At 39.5% G+C, this 23,676-nt stretch overlaps 1 protein-coding gene across 2 annotated transcripts in view; it reads right to left on the bottom strand.

The window, feature by feature from the left end:
* Positions 1-255: 255 nt before the first annotated feature.
* The window catches only part of ZNF471 (zinc finger protein 471), a 39,401-nt gene continuing 15,980 nt past the window's right edge, over positions 256-23,676 (bottom strand). Inside the window, exons 3-6 of one of the 2 annotated variants that reach the window (XM_024237182.3) lie at positions 20,444-20,533; positions 20,058-20,184; positions 17,894-17,989; positions 256-11,733 (exon numbers count right to left, since the gene is read on the bottom strand). In XM_024237182.3, the coding sequence (XP_024092950.3) occupies positions 10,109-11,733; positions 17,894-17,989; positions 20,058-20,184; positions 20,444-20,533 (1,938 nt within the window). In that variant the 3' untranslated portion in view covers positions 256-10,108. The remainder of the gene's footprint in view (positions 11,734-17,893; positions 17,990-20,057; positions 20,185-20,443; positions 20,534-23,676) is intronic. The other variant, XM_054539150.2, reaches the window with a different exon arrangement.

Raw genomic sequence — 23,676 nt, 5'->3', positions numbered from 1 at the left:
GAATTATGAAGAAAAATATTTCAATATATCCAAATTTTTAGAGAGCTACAAGAATAATTTCATTATTAAGTTCTGCTGCAGCAGGAAGATGACAAAATTTCTCACCTTAACCACCAGGAGTTACACTGTGCTTTTTTATAAACCCAAAACTATAGCTTTTTGAAAAACAAAAACCAACAAGAAAGATGAATAATCTGCTGGCTGAATCATTTAGATTAAACTGATACAACTTATGAACTACTGCCAATCTTCACATTTGCTGTATTTATAAATTTTTATTAATTTTTTAAAAATTCAGTATAAAGAATAATATATACTCACAATAGGCAAAAATAAGATTTATAGCACAAAGAAAGGATGTCATATGCTTAGGTGTCAGATATTTAACAAACAGAATGTACAACATAATGACACTTGATTTGGGAAATAATACTTAGTCCAGTGAATTTAGTTATCCAGGGAATCTACTGATTAAAAATATGAATTTTGTATAAAATCATAATTTCTGATTTTATATTTTTCTCTGGAGAGGTATTTTATGTTGTATGTCCATAGGGCCTTACCACATCATGGGACATAAGTCTTTCCTTAGTCACTCAGGAAAAGCCTTGTGATATCTGGCTAAGACGAAGGGCAGTCTACTCCTGTCACTGGGAATTTGGTCAGCTTTCGATGAATCATCTGAGGGTGGAAGAGACACCTGAGCACAAGTTGAGTTTTGTTAGGAAAGACAAAAAGGAGACTGGATGCCAAGCAGGTAACCAACAGTATATACTGCGAAGAATTTATCACAGGAGTGCCACGGTTGGGAGCCTATTAATATCATTCACCACTATTAATAAATGAGGATGAAACAGTTCCTTGAATCATCTCAATAGATGATTGAGATGAAATGCAGCTCACACCTGTGATTTTAAAAAGGAAAAGCCTTAGCAAACTAGGAATGGTGGAGAGCTTCCTTATTTGGATAAGAAGATGGAATAAAATTATTATAAACCCCAAATACTTTCATTCAGCTTTGGTTAAAATGGTCTGTCAACATCAGACTGGAAAGCAAAGGTTTCCATAGGTAGTTCTGAAAATAGAAAGCGTGGCATAGACTTTGTCTTTTATTGTAAATAATATTTACTCATAACTTACTATTAATTGGAAAATGGAAAAAAAAGCCTCAGACCAAGAGGTGAAATCTCACTTAGGTTAGATTTTATGAGCCTACTTTAAAAGCAATAGAGTGATAAATTGGCCTCCATCAAACTGAGATACACAGCATGTGAAATAAAAAATTCACTGGGCTTAAAAGCAGAATGGAAACAAAAGAAGTAAGACTAAGTGAACTTGAAGAGAGATTGATGGCAATTATCCAATCTGAAGCACAGAGGAAAAAAAGTTGGGGGGAGAAAACACTGCTTCAGAGCAATGAACAGGCAGTAACTAAAATTCAAAATACAATACCATTTCCGATTATGAATTTTAGCTCCAGATCAACTGCGAGAACCAGAAATCCCAAGAGTACCCACAGACCCTCTGAAGGAGGCAGGAGACACCCCAAATACTGTGAGTGCCCCAACTTCGGAAATGGGAAAGAGAGATCCTCTCCCAAACATACCCCACCCCAACTGGAGAAACTGAAGGTCTGTTTTTGGGAGAAGTTTCTGACATTTCCTGGAGCTGTCAATTTAGAGAGCTGAGCAAAATACAGGGGTAGAGGAAACAGCAGGAAAGACCCTGGGAGCTTGCTGGGCCCCAGGCAGGCCATTCCTGCCTGGCACCACAGGGATCCATTGGGAGGGCACCCAGGGGAGAGGGGGAAAATACCAAAGGGAGAAGGAAATCTCCAGCTACACTTTGTGACACTTTGAACTGGGTGAGAAGCCTCCTGGTCAGAACTTGGGGCAGGGCACAGATCAGGTGCGCAGACTCCGCAGGCAGGGAAAGAACCAAGCCCTTTTTTCTTTTGCAGTTGGGAGGCGGGTAGCCTGGGGCAAGTTCTCAAGCCTGGTTCATCTACTGGCTGGAAACAGACTCAGTTCTGTTGGGGGGGTCACAGTGGGAGTGAGACCGGTTCTTTCGTTTGTGTGGGAGCTGGGTGAGGCCTGTGACTGCCAGGTTTCCCCCACTTCCCTGACAACCAGCATGACTCAGCAGAGGCAGCCATAATGCTCTTAGGTACACAACTCCATTCATGTGGGAACCTCACCCGAATCCCCCACAGCAGCCATAGCAAGACCTGCCCAAGGAGAGTGTGAGCTCAGACATACTGAGCTCAGACATACCTAGACCTGCCCCCACCTGCTGTTCCTTCCCTGCCCACCCTGGTAGCTGAAGACAAAGGGCTTATAATCTTGGGAGTTCTAGGGCCCCACCCACCAATGGTTCCTCTCCAAACTGCCACAACTGATGCTCTTTGGAAAGTACCACCTCCCAGCAGGAGGCAAACCAGCACAAAAATAGAGCATTAAACCACCAAAGCTAAGAACTGTCACAGAGTCCATTTTATACCACTGCCACCTCCACTAGAACAGGTGTTGGTATCGACGGCTGAGCGACCCATGGGTGGTTCACATCACAGGACTCTGTGCAGACAACGGCCAGTACCAGCCCAGAGCCAGGTAGACTTGCTGGGTGGCTAGACCCAGAAGAGAGACAACAATCACAGCAGTTTGGCGCACATGAAGCCACATCCATAGGAGAGAGTACTACATCAAGGGAATAGAAAAAGAATGGTAGAAAAGAATGTGAACAACAGCCTTCAGCCCTAGTCCTTCCCTATGACAGAGCATATCCAAATGAGAAGGAATCAGAAAACCAACTCTGGTAATATGACAAAACAAGTCTCTTTAACACCCCCCAAAATCACACTATTTCACCAGCAACGGATCCAAACCAAGAAGAAATCCCTTATTTACCTGAAAAAGGTTAGTTATTAGGCTAATCAGGGAGGCACCAGAGAAAGGTGAAGCCCAATGCAAGGAAATCCAAAAAGTGATACAAGAAGTGAAGGGAGAAATATTCCAGGAAATAGATAGCATAAAGAAAAAAAATAAAAATTTCAAGAAACATTGGACACTTATGGAAATGCAAAATGCTCTGTAAAGTCTCAGCAGTATAATTGAACAAGCAGAAGAAAGAAATTCAGAGTTTGAAGACAAGGTCTTAAATTAACCCAATCCAACAAAGACAAAGAAAAAGGAATAAGAAAATATGAATAAAGCCTCCAAGAAGTCAGGGATTATGTTACATGACCAAACCCAAGAATAATCCATGTTCCTGAGGAAGAAAAGAAATCTAAAAGTTTGGAAAACATATTTGGGGAAATAATCAAGGAAAACATCCCTAGCCTTGCTAAAGATCTAGACATCCAAATACAAGAAGCACAAAGAATACCTGGGAAATTAACTGCAAAAAGATCATCACTAGGCACATTGTCATCAGGTTATCTAAAGTTAAGACAAAGGAAATAATGTTAAGAGCTGTGAGACAGAAGCCACCAAGCAACCTATAAAGGAAAACCTATCAGATTCACAGCAGATTTCTTAGCAGAAACCCTACAAGCTAGAAGGGATTGAGTCCTATCTTCAGCCTCCTCAAACAAAACAATTATCACCCAAGAATTTTGTATCTAGTGAAACTAAGCATTATATGTGAAGGAAAGATACAGTCTTTTGCAGACAAACAAATGCTAAGAGAATTCACCACTACCAAGCCACCACTACAAGAACTGCTAAAAGGAGCCGTAAATCTTGAAACAAATCCTGGAAACATATCAAAACAGAACCTCTTTAAAGCATAAATCACACAGGACCTATAATACAAAAAAAAAGTTAAAAAGCAAAAACAAAAAAACCAAGGTACACAGGCAACAAAGAGCATGATGAATGCAATGGTACCTCACATCTCAATACTAACATTGAATGTAAATGGCTTAAATGCTCCACTGAAAAGACACAGAACTGTAGAATGGATAAGAACTCACTAATCAGCTATCTGCTGCCTTCATGAGACTCACCTAACCCATAAGGACTTCACATAAACTTAAAGGGATGGAAAAAGGCATTTCATGCGAACGGACACCAGAAAGAAGCAGGGGTAGCTACTCTAATATCAGACAAACCAAACTTTAAAGCAACAGCAGTTAAAAGAGACAGAGGGATATTATATAATGGTAAAAGGCCTTGTCCAGCAGGAAAATATCACAATCCTAAACATATATGCACCTAACACTGGAGCTCCCAAATTTGCAAAACAATTACCAATAGACCTAAGAAATGAGATAGAGATCAACACAATAATAGTGGGGGACTTCAATACTCCATTGACAGCACTAGATAGGTCATCAAGACAGAAAGCCAACAAAGAGGTCTGGCACAGTGGCTCAGGCCTGTAATCCCAGCACTTGGGTAGGCTGAGGTGGGCAGATCACCTGAGGTGAGGAGTTCAAGACCAGCCTGGCTAACATGGCAAAACCCTGTCTCCACTAAAAATACAAAAATTAGCTGGGTGTGGTGGCAGGCACCTGTAATCCCAGCTACTCGGGAGGGTGAGGCAGAAGAATCACTTGAACCTGGGAGGCAGAGGTTGCAGTGAGCTGAGATCATGCCATTGTACTCCGGCTGGGGTGACAAGCGTGAAACTCCATCTCAAATTTTTAAAAAAAGAAAGTCAACAAACAATGGAATTAAACTATACCTTGGAACAAATGGACTAAACAGATATATACAGAACATTTCATCCAACAACCACAGAATACACATTCTATTCAACAGCGCATGGGACTTTCTCCAAGATAGACCATATGATACATAGGCCATAAAACGAGCCTCAATAAAACGAGCCTCAATAAATTTAAGAGATAAGAAACCACTTTCCTAAAACAGTCCTTCTTTGAAATGTGCCTAGCATCCTATGGATGGTGAGTAAAGCACTCCCTAGAGGTAAAATGCTGCTCTCAAGCGCAGGTTCAGGAAAAGCTTTTCAGCTGTTTTTAGCCGAGGTTTTTCCCAGCAGGCTTAAACCCACCAGAGGCCTTAAAACATCCCCAGGCACTGATAAAGATATCTAAGCATCGTCTAGCCTAGATATATGAGCTGGGCTTGTGCGAGAATCACCACCCATAATTCTTCAGAATGACTGCAACAGAAGTCTACCTTCCTTAGAGCTCTCCCAGAAATACTATATCCCTTTCTTCAGTATGTGCATACCTTAGTTACAGTTCTTTTGGGACTAATCTGCCAATTCAGCAGGACAAAACATGTTTACAACCTGGCAGAAGCATGAATCGGGTCAGGTCTAGGGAGCACAGCAGCAGAAACTCATATACCATCTTTAAGTCTTGGCCGAAGGATAACTCATATTCAACTTCCCCCATGTCTCAAGGAGTATCTCATTTGATTTAAATGAACCATACACAGGCTGGACACGGTGGCTTATGCCTGTAATCCCAGCACTTTGGGAGGCCAAGGTGGGCAGATCATGAGTCCAGAGATCGAGACTATCCTGTAGTCCCAGCTACTCAGGAGAGTGAGGCAGGAGAATCGCTTGAACCTGGGAGGTGGAGGTTGCAGTGAGCCGAGATCACACCACTGCACTTCAGCCTGGCAACAGAGCGAGACTCTGTCTCAAAAAATAAAAACAAAAAATGAACCATGCACAACCAGCAACACAAAAAAACGCATGGAATAACATGAGAGCAGCTCACCCTGCCTGCTACCAAAAACAAAACAAAACAAAAACAAACAAAAAACAGGGAAGGAGTTCTTGTATCTGTGTGTGCATGGTTTCTATTTGTATTGTAAACAAAAACAACAAATAACAGATACTATGAATGCATTTTTAAGCTTTATAAAGTTTATGTAGTTAATAACGATGTCATGTTAGTTATGAAATTACATTTCAGTTCATAAACTGCAAGACATCTTTGAGTAGAGATCCATCTCATTTTCCATAACTACATAGTGATCTACTAATCTGATTTTTTGTAACTTAAGTAACCCATAACTTTACTAGTACTAAACACTTTTTCCAAATTTTTCACAATTCTACAACACATTTGCTTATGCATCTATATTTCTGCACTTGTGATTTTTGAGAACAAAAATGACTAGGTGTAGAATTGTGGCAAAGGGTAATTATATTCAAAATGCTGACAGGTAACACCACATTGCCCTCTAAAATGGCTTTCCTCTAATTTACCCTCTCAATGTATGAAAATATGGTTTCTCACATCTGTGACAATACTGGATATTATCCAAACTTTACATTCACATAAAATTTCTGCTGGTTTGTGTTGGTGGGGATGAGGACTTACAATCTGCACTTATCTGATCATTAGTGAGGTTCAGAACTTCTTCTATTTAACCATTTTAATTTCTTCATCTAATAAATTTTGTTGACATGCTCTGCAAGACTGTGCACCTTATCCTTGCTGCTTTCCAACAGCCCTTTTTCAAGGGCTATATCCTTTCTAATGTATGTTTAAGATATCTCTCAGCCTGTCATATGCCTTTTAACTTTGCATACAGTATCTTACGTCATGAAAAAGGTTTAAATCTTCTACATAGTCCTGTCATTCTCTCTTCATGGCTTCTGGACCTTGTCCTGCTTACCAAAGACTTCCTGAACCTAAAGGCACAGAAATACTCTACATTCTCCTCTACCATCTTAACAGTATTTCCTCTTACGTCTGTAATGAGTATACAATGAACTTCTGTGTAAGGAGTCAAATGGGATGCTGACTTTATTTCTAGTTGTATAACTGTCAAAGACATTTAATCTCCCCCAATGATACATCGAAAACACCTTTCAAATATAAAAAACCCATGGGATACAACCTTCTACAAAACCTCCCTTCCGATTCCTGCCTAATTAACACTCAACATGAATTTCAGAATTGTCAATGTAAAATAACCTACAGGATTACAATATTGAAACATTCATGTAGGAACATGTTATGGATCTCCATTTATTCAGAGCCTCTGTTCTCCATCAGCAGAGGCTAATAATTTCCTTTTGTATATAACTAAGTAAACTCACCTATAATTTCATTTCTTTCCCCTTGGTTTGTTATCAGAGTTGACTTAGCCTCATGAAAGAAGTGGAACATTTTAAGTTTTTGTTTTTTGTTTTTTTTTAAATATACTCCAGAACAACTTTACTAGTGGACCCTTGGAAGGTTAGAATAAATCTGTGAACCCACATGTTGAAATAGAACTATATTATTCAATTTCTCTTTCTTCAGTTAAACATTAGTGACTTTTTTTTTTTTACTTGACTAAATACAGTCTTGTATATATTCTCCCCAGGAATTCTAATTCTTTTGTTCGTCTTATCCAGAGCTGTATAGCCACTTCTTATGTTCTATATATCGTCATAATTAATTTCGTCACCAACAAGGGAACACAGCCTTAATCATGAGAGAGCCACTGTGATGTTTTATTATAATATTAAATGTTCAGCATACTACATGTGCTAATCACCATCTACCTTAAAATACCGTTTTAAGTCAGGCTGGTTGCCTGTAATCGCAGCCACTTGAGAATGAGATGGGAGGGTCACTTGAGCACAGGAGTTTGAGACCACCCTGGGCAACATAGCAAGACCCCATTTAAACCTTTTTTTAGTTTAAAAAAAGATACTGTTTTGGTTCCAAAATTTTTACGACTGCCATACTGCTCTCAAGAATACACTGTTTAAAAATAATTTACATCAACTCTGAAGAATATTTATCTAACATTTACTAAGCACTTAGTATGAGCTGGTCATTTTGCTAAGCACTTTATATACATCAAGTATTTTAACTAGAGTTTTTGAGTTTTAAGTGAGTAACTTAATTTGCATTTTTGAAAGGTCACTGTGGCTGTAATGTTAACTCGAAAGGGACAAAAGAGGATGAAGTTTTAGAATTCACGGGTATGCAACCCATTGAATGTGAGGACTTTTTTGCTTATCTGAGGTGGTGTATCACTAAAACTATGCACGGACTTTTTTTTTTCTTAGCTCATCAGCTATTGTTAATGTTAGTGTATTGTATGTGTGGCACAAGACAATTTTTCTTCTTCCAATGTGGCCCAGGGAAGACAAAAGGTTGGACACCTGTGTAATGATTGAAATAGTCCAGGTGAAATGACTGTGTTTTGGACTGGGGAACCAAAAGAAGTGGATAAATTCCAAAAATATTTAGCAGATATATCCACAGGACTTGGTGACGTAGTGAGTGAGGAAGAGCTGGCTGCCTGAAATGAACTCACTGATGAGCAAGGTGTGCCTCTTGTCTGAGGACATTTGCACATTCTTTACATTGTTAAGCCCTCTCTGCAGTATGAATTCTTCCATGTAAAGCATTCAATCTGGCTGAAGGTTTTTCTTGTGTATGCTTCACGAAGTTCTCATGCTGTTCTTCAGCTCCATCAGGTCATTTATGTTCTTCTCTAAACTGGTTATTCTAGTTAGCAATTCCTCTAACCTTTTTTCAAGGTTCTTCGCTTCCTTGCATTGGGTTAGAACATGCTCCTTTAGCTCAGAGGAGTTTGTTATTACCCACCTTCTGAAGCCTACTTCTGTCAATTTGTCAAACTCATTCTCTATCCAGTTTTGTTCCCTTGCTGGCAAGGAGTTGTGATCCTTCGGAGGAGAAGAGGCATTCCGGTTTTTGGAATTTTCAGCCTTTTTGCACTGGTTTCTTCTCATCTTCATGAATTTATCTACCTTTGGTCTTTGATGCTGGTGACCTTCAGATGGGGTTTCTGTGTGGATGTCCTTTTGTTGATGTTGATTATATTCCTGTTAGTTTTCCTTCTAACAGTGAGGCCCCTCAGCTGCAGGTCTGCTGGAGTTTGCTGGAGGTCCACTCCAGACCCTGTTTGCCTGGGTATCACCAGTGGAGGCTGCAGAACAGCAAAGATTGCTGCCTGTTCCTTCCTCTGGAAGCTTTGTCCCAGAGGGGCACCCACCAGATGCCAGCCAGAGCTCTCCTGTATGAGGTGTCTGTGGACCCCCGCTGGGAGGTGTCTCCCTGTCAGGAGGCACGGGCGTCAGGGACCCACTTGAGGAGGCAGTCTGTCCCTTAGCAGAGCTTAAGCGCTGTGCTGGAAGAACTGCTGCTCTCTTCAGAGCTGTCAGGCAGGAACATTTAAGTCTGCTGAAGCTGTGCCCACAGCCACCCCTTTCCCTCACGTGCTCTGTGCCAGGGAGATGAGGGTTTTATCTGCACTTTTTTCAAAGATGCGCTGCCCAGAGAGGAGGAATCTAGAGAGGCAGTCTGGCTACAGAGGCTTTGCTGAGCTGTGGAGGGCTCTGCTCACCTGGAACCTCCCCATGGCTTTGTTTATGCTGTGAGGGGAAAACCACCTACTCAAGCTTTGGTAATGGTGGACGCCCCTCCCCCCACCAAGCTTGATCATCCCAGGTCGACTTCAGACTGCTGTGCTGGCAGCGAGAATTCCAAGCCAGTGGATCTTAGCTTGCTGGGCTCAGTGGGCATGGGAACCACTTAGCTTGACCACTTGGCTCCCCAGCTTCAGCCCCCTTAACAAGGGAGTAAGTGGTTCTGTTTCACTGGCATTCCAGGTGCCACTGGGGTATCAAAAAAACTCCTACAGCTAGCCCGGTGTCTGCCCAAATGGCTGCCCAGTTTTGTGCTTGAAACCCAGGGCCTTGGTGGCATAGGCACCCAAGGGAATCTCCTGGTCTATGGGTTGTGAAGACCGTGGGAAAATCATAGTTATCTGTGCCGGAGTGCACCATTCCTCATGGCACAGTCCCTCATGGCTTCCCTTGGCTAGGGGAGGGAGATCCCCGACTCCTTGCACTTCCCAGGTGAGGTTATGCCCCACCCTGCTTCAGCTCACCCTCCGTGGGCTGTACCCACTGTCTAATCAGTCCCAATGAGATGAGCTGGGTACCTCAGTTGGAAATACAGAAATCACCCACCTTCTGTGTTGATCTCACTGGGAACTGCAGATCAGAGCTGTTCCTATTCAGCCATCTTGCCAGCTTCCTGGCTGAAGGTTTTTCTACATTTCTTATATTTATATGTTTTTTAACCAGTGGGACATCTCTGATTAACAGTAGGGGATTGATGATAACTAAAGGCTTGGACACATGCACTACATTCTTAAGGCTCTTCTCCAGTATGACTTCTTTGATGACAAATTAAGGATAACTTTCTTCTGAATGCCTTCCCACATTCAAAACACTGATAGGGCCTTTGGCCAGTGTGGAGTCTTTGATGCTGAGCACAGGATGAGCTATCACTAAAAGCCTTTCCACATTCAGTACATTTATAGGGTTTCTCTCCAGTATGAATTCTTTGATGTTGAGTAAGATTGGAAGTTTGGCTGAAGGCTTTCCCGCATTCATTACACTCATAAGGTTTCTCTCCTGTATGAGTTTTCTGATGTTGGGCAAGGTGTGATCTCTGTTTGAAAGCATTTCCACATTCAATACATTCATAAGGCTTCTCTCCAGTATGAATTCTCTGATGAGTAGCCAGCTGCGAACTGATTCTAAAAGCTTTTCCACATTCTTTACATTCATAGGGTTTTTCACCAGTATGAATTCTCAAATGACTAACAAGGTGTACATTCTGCCTAAAGGCTTTCCCACATTCCTTACATTCATAAGGTTTCTCTCCAGAGTGTACTCTTTGATGCTGAGTGAGTGATGCATGATGGCTAAAATCTTTCCCACATATATCACATTCATAAGGTTTCTCTCCTGTATGAATTCTCTGATGTACAGTACGGGATGAACCAGAGCTGAAGGTTTTTCCACACACATCACATTTGTAAGGTTTCTCTCCTGTATGAATTCTCCTATGCAGAATAAGTCCTATGTGAACACTGAAGGCTTTCCCACAATCAATGCAATTAAAAGGCTTCTCTCCAGTATGATAACTCCTCCAGTGACGAATAAAAGATGTGTTATACCTAAAAGCCTTCCCACACTCAATACATTCATAGGGTCTTTTGCCAGTGTGACATCTCTGATGTCGAGCAAAAGATGAGCCATCACTGAAGGCTTTGCCACATTCTTTACATTCATAGGGTTTCTCTCCAGTATGAATTCTCTGATGCTGAGCAAGGTGTGCAGGCTGTCTGAAGGCTTTTCTACATTCCTTACATTTATATGGTTTTTCTCCAGTATGAATTCTTTGATGCTGAATAAGGTGTTCACTTTGTTTGAAGGCTTTCCTACATTCTTTACATTCAAAGAGTTTCTCTCCAGTATGTGTTCTGTGATGTTGAGCAAGGTGTTGCCTTTGCTTGAAGGCTTTTCCACATTCCTCACAGGCATATGGTTTTTCACCAGTATGAATTCTAAAATGAACAGTAAGGGATGAGCTATGGGTGAAGGTTTTGTCACATTCATTACATTTAAAAAGCTTCTTTCCTACATAGACTTTCTTGTGTTTTATTACCATAGAATTTTTGGAGAAGCTTTTTTTATCTGATGTGTGATTATAAATATTCTCTTCTATGTTTTCCAGATGGATACATTTCCCAAATTTAGTATATTTGAATTCTGTTTCCTTAGTGATAGTTTCTTTATGAGTGATTGTTTCTTTCTTGCTAAACATCTCGTGACTTCCCATCTGCTTCTCAAAAAGATCTTCCCATTTCCAATTTTCTTCAAAAGTGGAACACTCAAGTCCATAGCTTGTAATTCCCTCCATGCATGCATCATCATACATGAACTGCTTCAGAGGTAATTCCTGTGTCACATATATAGATTCCCAATCTGAAAGATAAAAAAAAAAAAAGTGAATGTTCCCTTTATCATGGGCTACAACAAAGGAGACATTGTGAAAAAGGTAATTTAAAAATATTTAATAAATCTCACAAAACCTGTTATGTACAGGCATGTCAACTGGAAAATATGCAGGGAGACCCCAAGAAAGACAGCTCATGAAGGACGGGAAAGGTGATTAAGAAAACGAAATGGGCTAGGTGTAGTGATTCAGGCCTATAATCCCAGCACTTTAGGAGGCTGAGGTAGATTGCTTGAGCCCAGGAGTTCAAGACCAGCCTGGTCAACATGGCAAAACGCCATCTCTGCAAAAAACACAAAAATTAGTCAAGCATGGTGGTACATGCCTGTAGTCCCAGTTACTCAGGAGGCTGAGGTCAGAGGATCACTTCAGCCCAGGAGGTTGAGACTGCAGTGAGCCATGACTGCCCTACTGCACTCCAGCTTAGGCAACAGAGCAAGACCCTGTCTCAAAACAAAAACAAAAACAAAAAACAAAAACCTCAATGTAGGATGAAATCCTAGAGAAGTAGTCTACAATGGTAATATTTCGTGCCTGTATTGACCTAACAGACTATAAATTAAGCTCTCTTCATCTACTCTCTTCCACTTGTAATTGGTTTTCATATACAGTTATGTATATGTATTTAACTTTGTTTAAATACCAATATTGTATCACTACTGCTGCTGGAAAGTCTCTAGAGTTCTCCAGTAACCACATACGCTATGGCTTGTGATTATATTAGGATTTAGGTGAAATCCTATGGTTATCTTTTCATAATGAGAAAATGGTGTTCTTATGAAATCATCTACATGTTTCAATACAGCGAACTCTTCAATTCTCAGAGTTCCCTGAACTTTAATCTGCATATTAAGAGATTTTCCCATTCATCTTACTTTCAACAGCCTGGTAAAATTATCACTTCTTATACCATCTTTTTATTAAAAAAAAAAAAAAGAGGATTTCACTCAGTTGTCCAGGCTGCAGTGCAGTGGCATGATCATAGCTCACTAACTCCTGGACTTAAGCAATCTTCCCACCTTCTCTTGAGTAGCTAGGATTACAGGTGTGAGCCACTGCACCTTAAGCCACTGCTTAACAGGGTTTTACCATTTCCCCTTTTGAAGAAATGAACTTTATAATGATATGTAGGTTGATATCACTACTATTAATCACATTCTTATTTACTACCACGAGTAACTTTCTTAACTCCTGACCTAGAATATAAGTTTACAGAAGGAATAAATGTGCTTTAAAAATTATTGCAACATCGGCCAGGTGCAATGGCTCATGCCTGTAATCCCAGCACTTTGGGAGGCCAAGGCGGGCATGTCACCTGAGGTCAGAAGTTAGAGACCAGCCTGGCCAATGTGGTGTAGCCCTGTCTTTACTAAAAACACAAAATTAGCAGGGCATGGTGTCACCTGCCTGGAATCCTAGCTACCTGGGAGGCTAAAGCAGGAGAACTGCTTGAACCCAGGAGGCATAGGCTGCAGTGAGCCAAGACTGCGCCATTGCACTTCAGCCTGGGTGACAAGAATGAAACTCCATCTCAAATGTCCAACAATGATAGACTGGATTAAGAAAATGTGGCACATATACACCATGCAATACTATGCAGCCATAAAAAATGATGAGTTCATGTCCTTTGTAGGGACATGGATGAAATTGGAAATCATCATTCTCAGTAAACTATCGCAAGGACAAAAAACCAAACACCGCATGTTCTCACTCATAGATGAGAATTGAACAATGAGAACACATGGACACAGGAAGGGGAACATCACACTCTGGGGACTGTTGTGGGGTGGGGGGAGGGGGGAGGGATAGCATTAGGAGATATACCTAATGCTAAATGGCAAGTTAATGGGTGCAGCACACCAGCATGGCACATGTATACATATGTAACTAACCTGCACATTGTGCACATGTACCCTAAAACTTAAAGTATAATAATAATAATAAAAAGAAAAAATATATTGCTACATCATTTGCCATAGATAGAAGAAATCTGGGCATATATACAAAGTTATCAGTAAAATATAAAGAAATTTGTATTGAAGAGATGATACTGAGAGAAAACCTGAGGGAAAAGGTGGTTTCAAGAAAAGGCAAAGGAAGTACTTTCCTTTTCTATGTCATCCACAGCAAATCATCGGCTAATCCAGTATTTCCTAAGCAATTATACATTATGCACTAAGCATTTGTGATATCAAAGTAATGAAGGAATTGTTCTTGAAAAGTTTAGAAAGTAATTTAGGAAGACAAGACCAACAAAAAAAGTTTTGAGAAGATAATACAAAACATAATCAAGTGTGAGATAAAGATTAAATTGTTATAAAAATTCAGAGATGGGAGAGATCAAATCCACTAGAGCAGTCAAGAAAGGTTTTGAGGTATTAACATGCTTTGTAGTCCAGGTCTTCATGGTATCAGGAATACCCAGTGTCTTGAATAACTTGGGTTGCTATAACAAAATAGTCTTGTGTCACTTAATGATGGAGAAATGCTCTGAGAAATGCATCATTACGGATGGGCAATTACAGAGTGTACTTATACAAACCTCGATGGTGTAGCCTACTGCACATTTAGGCTATATGGCCTATTGCTCCTGGTCTACAAGCCTGTACAACATGTTACCAGTGAATACTATAGGCAACTGAAGCACAATGGTATTTTTGTATCTAAACGTATACAAACATAAAGAAGGTACAGTAAAGTATGCTATGAGGACATTTTATATATTTTTTTTTGAGACAGGGTCCCCTCTGTCATCAGGCTGGAGTACAATGGCATGATCATGGCTCACTGGATCCTCAAACTCCTGGGCTCAAGTGATCCTCCTGCCTTAGCTTCCTGAGTAGCTGGGAGTACCAAGTGCATGCCACCATGCCCAGCTAATTTTTTATTTTTGGTAGAGATGAGGTCTTGCTGTTGCCCAGGCTGGTCTGGAACTCCTGCTGAAGCAATCTTCCCACCTCAGCCTCTCAAAGTGCTGCGATTATAGGTGTGAGCTACCATGCCCAGCAATAGAAGAGTTTTTTTTTTTTTTTTTTTTTGAGACTGAGTCTCGCTCTGTTGCCCAGGCTGGAGTGCAGTGGCGCAATCTTGGCTCACTGCAAGTTCCGCCTCCCGGGTTCATGCCATCCTCCTGCCTCAGCCTCTCAAGTAGCTGGGACTACAGGCACATGCCACCATGCCCAGCTAATTGTTTTGTATTTTTAATAGAGGCAGGGTTTCACCATGTTAGCCAGGATGGTCTCGATCTCCTGACCTCGTGATCTGCCCACCTCAGCCTCCCAAAGTGCTGGGATTATGGGCGTGAGCCACCACGCCTGGCCAGAAGAGATTTTTTTAAAGTTATACCTGTATAGGGCAGCTCCATCATAATCTTGTGTGACTATCTTATATGCAGTCCATAATGGATAGATACATTGTTTATGTGGCCCATGATTGTACCATATACTGGGTAGCTTATTGATGTGGTTTGGCTGTGTCCCCACACAAATCTCATCTTGAATTGCAGTAATACCCACATGTCAAGGGTGGGGCCAGGTGGAGATAATTCAGTCATGGGGGCAGTTTCCCCCATACTGTTCACTGGCAGTGAATAAGTCTCACGAGATCTGATGGTTTTGTAAATGGGAGCTCCCCTGCACAAGCTCTCTCCTGACTGCCACCATGTAAGAAGTGATACTGCTCCTCCTTTGCTTTCTGCCATGACTGTCAGGGCTCCCCAGCCACGTGGCACTATAAGTCAATTAAACCTCTTTCCTTTATAAACTACCCAGTCTCAGGTATGTCTTTATTAGCAGCTTGAGAACAGACTAATACACTTGCAAACAACACTTATAACTAAACAGACTAATACACTTATAAAAAACTAGCTGGGCCTGGCTAATTTATTTCTCACAGATCTGCAGACTGGGAAATCCAAGATCAAGGGCCAGGCAGATTTGGCGTGGGCTGGCTTTCTCACAGACGGTGCCTTCTTCCTGTTTCCTCACACAGTGGAAGGGGCAAGGAAGCTCCTTTGGGCCTTTTATAAAGGTAATAATCCCACTCATGAGCCCTCATGACCTAATCACCTCCCAAGGTCCCCTCCTACCACGAGCACTCTAGAGAAGATGATTTCAACATGAATTTCAGGGGCACACAAACATTCAGACCAGGGCACCCACGCTTCAAGAATTGAGGCAATGTGGGATTAATGAACTAATCACCTATAATTTTTCCTACATAGACAGACTGAAGAGAACAATACTAGAAAAAGACACAGAAAGCTGAGTCCATCATCTACTGTTTTCTCTCATTTTACTTTTTTGTCACATGAAGATTGTCTTCAACTCCAATTTCCTGCAGAGAGCCATGGTTGTTCCTAATTTCCTGGCCCTTTTTAACAGACACTAAGATATCTTATGCATACAATAATACTTATATCTACACATTGACTCAGCATCCCACCAGACTTATAACTTCTTCCTTTTCCCCTCTTCCACTTGTTCTTCACAGGGCCAATTATCAGGAAAGTTCTTTTCTGTTTCTCTTATTTAAGGCAGATGGCATCTTCATACAAAACTGAAGTATAAAGTGCATCCAAGCAGGGTCTATTTCCCTTCTGATGTGTGGGTATAGTCATCCCACCTTATCCACAGTGGATACATCTCAAGACCCAGTGGATGCCAGAAACCTGGAATGATACTGAACCCTATATTCACTACACGCAACAGATCTGAAAAGCTAGACGAGACTAAGAGACTAAAAGGCAGGTAGGGCATACAGCATGGATGTGCTAGACAAAGGGATGATTCATGATCTGGGCAGGACAGAACAGAAAGGTGCAAGACTTCGTCATACAACTCAGAATGGTGCACAATTTAAAACATATAAATTGTTTACTTCTGGAATTTTCCATTTCATATTTTTGGACAGTGGTGGACTGTGGGTAACAAACTGCAGAAGGCAAAACCTTGAATAGGGGGACTATTGTATTTGGAGGACACGGGAAGTTTAGGATCCAAATTATTCCAAAATGTAAAGATCAAACACTGTTACAGAAGGGAAAGGAGAATGCTTTAAGGCATAATTGTAAGGGCATATACTGATACGCCCTTTTCTTTTGGAACTTTAATTTCAGTGGGAGAGGCAGAATATAAGCATTAAACAATAAGCAAGTTAATTGTAGGCTTTCCTGAGTGTTAGAAAGAAAATAAACAGTGGCTTGGTGGACAGTTATTGGCTTGGGATGGGGAAATGTTCATCATATAAGGTGGTTAGGGAAGGCCTCTGATGAGATGATTTTTTAGCGCTGATTTGATATTCAGGATAGACAGACCCCAGGAGAGGAACATTCTGGGTAGGGGAAACAGGAAGTGCATATGCCTGAGTCAGTAAAAAGCTTGGTGAGTTCAGAAAAGTTGACCCATGGGCTAGATGAATACTCATTCAATATGACATTTGTAAAACACAGGTGGAGCAGGCAAAAGAAGGATATTGTCTGTGACTCAGAGGCAATCAGATTTGGAATTACCTCTGGACCCATCTAGTCTCCCAAGGCTCTTGAGAGACTCAGTAGCTTGGTATACCTGTAACTCATTTGAAACATACCCTGGGTATCTCACATAATTTAGCAAACCCTGGATTAAAGTATAATGAAAAAGCTAAAAAGTAATAAAGAATGAGGTTATGGAAGTAGGAAGGAGCTGATCAGGAAGAGGCTAACAGGGTTTAGATTTTTCCTATCTGCTACAGGAAAGGAATGAAAGAGCAGCAGGGTACATTATAATTTGTAAGCAGTACCTAATTCAAGAGTTAAGAAAAGATTTAAGAAACATAGAAATTTATATAAGTCTGTATGGCAAAGCAAAAGAGGGGATGATAAGGAGCTGGATAAAGATTTTTGCAAAACAAAAATCTTAGAGATTTAAGATTCTCTAATCTCCAGAGAATATTAGTTCTTAGAGAGAAGACAGTCAAGTGGAAGAGAAGATATTTGAGGGACCCATGTGAAGCATAAAGTTTCAGTTTTCTCTCCAGGCCTGTAAGGCTTATGAAGAGTTTCTGAGATGCATAAGTGAGAAGGTATCACCTCTAAAAATGGCTGAGCCATTATGTCAAAAAGATTCCCCTCTCTGGTTCTTCCACACTCACCTGAGAATGGGCTTCTTGTCATCTCACTCGTCATCTCCCAAGGCTCTCTCCCTTGCTCCAATAAGGAGATCACATATGGCTTAGAAATGCAAAGACCTACATACAAAAAAAAGACATGAAAATTGGTCACGTTTTGGGTTTTTTCAGAACTAAAAGCCAGTACCTTAATTCTGGTGGAATGATATGGTAGGAATACTAGATAAGAGATAAAGCACATCTGAAGGACAGACTACATAAAACTCTGGAATAGCCTAGTAAAACTGCTATCAGTTAATTCTGTGAACTATTTTATAAGGGACTTGAGGGCAGAAATTTAGCCCAACATTTTCTGAATATTATCACACAGTAGTAAATGAGGTATTTTAAAAGGTCCCTAGAAACAGTTTGAAGTTTTGAGATAATTACCTGCTTTAGAAAAAAATCAATATTCTTTAGGGGAATATGACAGAATCCAGAGGCTCTGGATTTTATCAGTATACATGATAAAATTAAAATTACTTGACGTAAGAAAAGGAAAAAGTGAATCATGCCCATTAGAAAAAGCAAGCAATAGACGCTCACACTGCAATAACGAAGAAGAAATAGCAAAGGATTTTAAAACAGCTATTATTATATTGATACTTAAGAATATAAAGGCAAATATGCTTGAAATAAATGTACACACAGGAAATCTCAGAAAAGAAACTACAAGAAGAACCAAATAAATATTATATGATTTAAAAAATACAACATCTGAAACTTAAAAATTCACTAGATGCACCTAACCAAGCATTGAGGATAAGGATAGAGTCAGGGAATTTGACTATGAATCAACAGAAATTATTCAATCTGAGCTGGGCACAGTGGCTCATGCCTGTAATCCCAGCACTTTGGTATGCTGAGGTGGGCGGATCACCTGAGGTCAGGAGTTCAAGACCAACCTGGGCAACATGGTGAAACCCTGTCTCTATTAAAAATACAAAAATTAGGTCGGGCGCAGTAGCTCACACCTGTAATCCCAGCACTTTGGGAGGCCGAGGCAGGCAGATCACGAGGTCAGGAGATCAAGACCATCCTGGCTAACATGCTGAAACCCCATCTCTACTAAAAAAATACAAAAAAATTAGCCAGGTGTGGTGGCGGGCACCTATAGTCCCAGCTACTCAGGAGGCTGAGGCAGGAGAATGGCGTGAACCCAGCAGGCGGAGCTTGCAGTGAGCCGAGATGGTGCCACTGCACTCCAGCCTGGGTGACACAGCGAGCCTCCGTCTCAAAAAAAAAAAAAAAATTAGCTGGGTGTGGTGGTGGGTGCCTGTAATCCAGCTACTTGGGAGGCTAAGGCAGGAGAACTGCTTGAACCTGGGAGGTGGTGGGCCAAGATAGCGCCACTGCCCTCCAGCCTGGGCAACAGAGCAAGACTGTCTCAAAAAACAAAGAAACAAAAAAAGAGCGAGAGAGAAATTAAAATTAAAACAGAACAAAGATTTTTAAAAGTGAAACAATCCTTAGTTACCTAGGGCACAATATCAAACAATCTAACATAGGTGTAACTGAAGTCCAAAACAGAAAAGAACAGAAAAAAGGATTTGAAGAAATAATGGCTAAAAATTTCCCAAATTTGGTTTAAGATATAAATTTAGTTTCAGGAAGCTCAATGAACCACAGCATAATCAAAAGGGCTTCTAGAGAACAGAAAGCTAAACTAGCCAATGGGGTGGCCCCAGTGCTTAGAAGAAAGGTCCACATGAATTTCCCTAACAGTAAGTGATCTGAAGCCATTTTCAGTTTGTGTCTTCAGTTTGTTACTTAATACAAAGATACAGATTTTAAGTGATATTCTGAATTTATAGTAATGTAGCTATATATTCTTTGTGAACCTTGTTGTTGTCTAGTGGTGATAATAATTCTGCAGGAGAGAGAGAACAAGGAAACCAAGGAGACTGGTGAGATTCACATTGTGTCTTGTGTTCCCAATTGCCTTAAGGGTGTACGCATGGAATATTTGATAGTCACCAAATTCACTAACTCTAAATCTCAAGTTTTCTTCAGTCCCTCTATATCCTCTGTTTCTCAGATTCCATTCCCAAATTCCATTCTGACCTACATATAATAAAAGCAAATTTAATAATATATAGACAAAGAAGTTCCTTAAAGGTAGATAATGCAGGACGGAAAAGATCCTCACCAAGTGATACCAGGCTCTGATAGTTCTCCAACATCATACTCCTGTATAAACACTTCTGAGCAGGGTTCATCCATTGCCATTCTTCCTGGGAAAAATCTATTGCCACATCCTTGAATGTCACTAAGTCCTGAAGTGACAAATATATTCTTAACCAACCAATGCTCATGTCCAAAGATAACTCTGAGTTGATCCAAGATGTCTCTACTTTAGGTGAGAAATAACTCATAGAAGAGAAAAAAACATAAATAGGAAGAGCCAAGCCAAAACAGTACTTATGGAAGTGTTTAACTGCATTGGGTACAATGGTGCCAATCAATTCTGAACATAGGGAAATATGGGTGCATAACTACAAGGCAGTGAAGAGGGCTTCAAGGAAGAACACATACCTGTGTTGAATCTTCAAAAGCACACAAGGAATATCTAAATTGGTATTTTTCAAATGATACTCCATGGGATCCAAGTTTTATTGGCAGGGGCTGGAGAAAGGCATTGAACTAATGTAGCTGATTTTTTTTTCTTAAATAATAAAAACATGTTGAGAATGAATATCTTCTTAATCTTAGTGCCTGATTTGCAAAGTTATCAAAAATATAACTAAAGACAAGGTTATGAGCACATTTTAATTCGCTTTAAAGTCATCTCTGTACCATGTCTTTGTTCTAAAGATTAGTGTTTAAAAGCAAATTTTAAACAGATATTCAATGTATGAGACTTTAGAAGATATACATACCTTTAGGAAAATGTTTAATATATTTTTCATATAAAAGAATTACAAAATTGTTTAAGTTTCTCTGTGTACTCACAGTTTTCCTGAATTCTAGTTTCCACCTTCTAGTGAGTTGAGAACTAAGAACCATCATTTCACACATTCTTATAAAATGAGATGTATTCCTCAATGCAAGCAAAAGGTGCTCACATTCTTTCCGATATTTAGGATAATTTTGGTGACTATTAAGGACAGAGGAGCTTTGGCTGTTCCCACAGAAAAAACTGCTTTTGATCCTGGTACTTATGGTTAATAATCTAGTATATATACTACCAGAATTTTACCAATATCTATAGAATAACTTTATATATATGTATGCATGTATATGTAGTGATTTTTTTTAATTGATAATGCTATAACCAATGAAGTAAATCCCAATGGATAGCATCTGAAGAGCTTGTAATTCTTTTTTCTTTTTAAGGAAAAAACCATTTATTGCAAGGTATCAGATAATTTATGAAATTTCCAGGAGGATTAATACTGAATAAGTGACTAAATTAAGACTAAATAAATAAATGAGGAAAATAGGCAAACATCTCATTTAGAAGATTTTTCAAATGATTTATGTTTGCCCTTAAAGAGGTAGAACATAATTTCCCACTTCTGGAGTGTAGGTTGTGCATAGTGACTTCCTTACAAACAGTACAGTATGGAAAAGTGAGGGAAAAAAGAATAACCTTATTATAGAGAAATCTGACAAACACTACCTCAAAGTTAATTAAGTTAACATCTATTAACATCAACAGTAATAAATAATGTTTACAGTGTGCACCCCTGATTTGATGTGATGAAAAAGGAACTTTACCTCTGCAGTCTTCCTCCCCAAAACACAGTACCCTAGTCTAATCATGAAAAAACATCAGATTTGAGACATTCTACAAAATAACTGAGTATTCCTCAAAGCTGACAAGGTCATCGATAAGCAAAGCATGAAAAACTATCACAGCTAAGAGGAGTCTTAGGAAATACGACTACTAAATGTAATGTAATTTCCTAGATAGAATCCCGGCACAGAAAAAAAACATTAGATAAAACCTAAGAAAACCTCGCCGGGTACAGTGGCTCACACTTATAATCCCAGCACTTTGGGAGGCCAAGGCCGGTGGATCACTTGAGGCCAGGAGCTCAAGACCAGCCTACATAGCATGGCAAGGACAACATGGCAAAACCCCACCTCTACCAAAAATCCAAAAATTGGCTGTGCATGGTGGTGCATGCCTATAATCCCAGCTACTTGAGTGGCTGAGGCATGAGAATTGCTTGAACTGGAGAGTCAGGTTATAGTGTGCTATGATCCTGCCACTGCACTCCAGCCTGGATGGAAGAGTGAAACTCTGTCTCAAAAAAAAAAAAAAAAAAAAAAATTAAAAAGTGAAAACAATGAAAGAAAATCTAAACTAAGCACAGACTTTAGTTACTAATAACATATCAATATTGGTTCATTAATTTTAACAAAAGTACCACACTAATGTAAAATATTAATAGGGGAAGCTTGGTGTGGTATAAGATTTCTCTATACTATCTCTGCAATTTTTCTACAAATCTAAAACTATTCTAAAAAATAAAATTTATTTTTTAAGTAAACCTTCTCAAGAGGAGGACATCAAAGCTTCAAACTATCTTTTAAAAATATATAAAGTCTAGCACTAAACCCAAAATGAGGCATTTAAGACAAAAATCAAGACAATTTTCAAAAAATCAGAAAATAGAAACACATAAGAGATCCAGATAATGGAATTATCCAACAACGATACCAAAATATTATGATAATATTTTTAAGGAGCTAAAAGGAAAGGTAGTGAATTTAGGAAGAAAATAGAAAATTACATAAAACAATTAAATAGAAATTCTAGAACTAAGTATGCAATAACAGAAGTTAAGAATTCCATTATGGGCTTAACAGGAGATTAGAGAATTAAAGAGAGAATTAAAGCATAAGTGACATATAAAACAGTGTCAATTATGTATATAATTGTAATCTTAGAAAAAGAGGAAAGTTTCAGAATATTTGTGGTTGAAAAATTTCCAAATTGATGAAAGACACCAAGCTACCCTGAACACTGACTTAAAACAAAAATAGTGAATAATGTTCACAGTCTATCAAATAAGCATGTGTGTGTGCATTTCAGGTGGTGGGGTTAATGGACTGCATCTTTATCATCTATAGTAGTAGGTTACTGGATCATTTCTAAAACTAAAATAACCAAGAAATAGTGTATGGAACATTATTCAGGAGTGAGGTTAAATATCAAAACTAAAGACAGTAAGTGGTATTGTGGAGATCCCAACTTACTTCTATAGGGCAAATTGGAGGGGACTAATTCTGTTGTGTTAATTGGTGCTTGTGACTTCAGGTAGAATTTTAACGACAACATCAGGCACACAAACTCTAAAAGGTCTGTATCTTTGGAAAATTATGTTAGGTAATTCACAAAATGGTTTCAATGCTGAGGAAGACACAGATGACCACAATCCATGTAAATATTTTTTAATATCTCATGAACTCTGACAGCGCAAGAAAAAAAAGCAGTGTTTCAAAATTAATTTAACGTAACTTTCAATATGAAGCATATAAATTAATTAAGCATTAATTATGGACATCTGACACTCATGTATGTCATGAAGACAAATTTTCCACTTAGAAAAAATGTGAATTTCACAGTGGGAGAATTAAGGGTTCCTTTTTATACATTGTTCCTTATACATGTGCAATATAATATTTAAAAATTAAAAGATTAAAAGCAGAAATTCAAGTAAAACTGAGTGTAGTACAGCAACAGAACCAAATATACACAGGAATTTAGTGCATCATATAGCTGGCATTTCAAACTAGTGAGAATGAGATGAATAATT

Source organism: Pongo abelii, chromosome 20 (genome assembly GCF_028885655.2).
Source record: "Pongo abelii isolate AG06213 chromosome 20, NHGRI_mPonAbe1-v2.0_pri, whole genome shotgun sequence".
Lineage (NCBI taxonomy): Eukaryota > Metazoa > Chordata > Mammalia > Primates > Hominidae > Pongo > Pongo abelii.
This window is presented reverse-complemented; position numbering and strand designations above follow the sequence as displayed.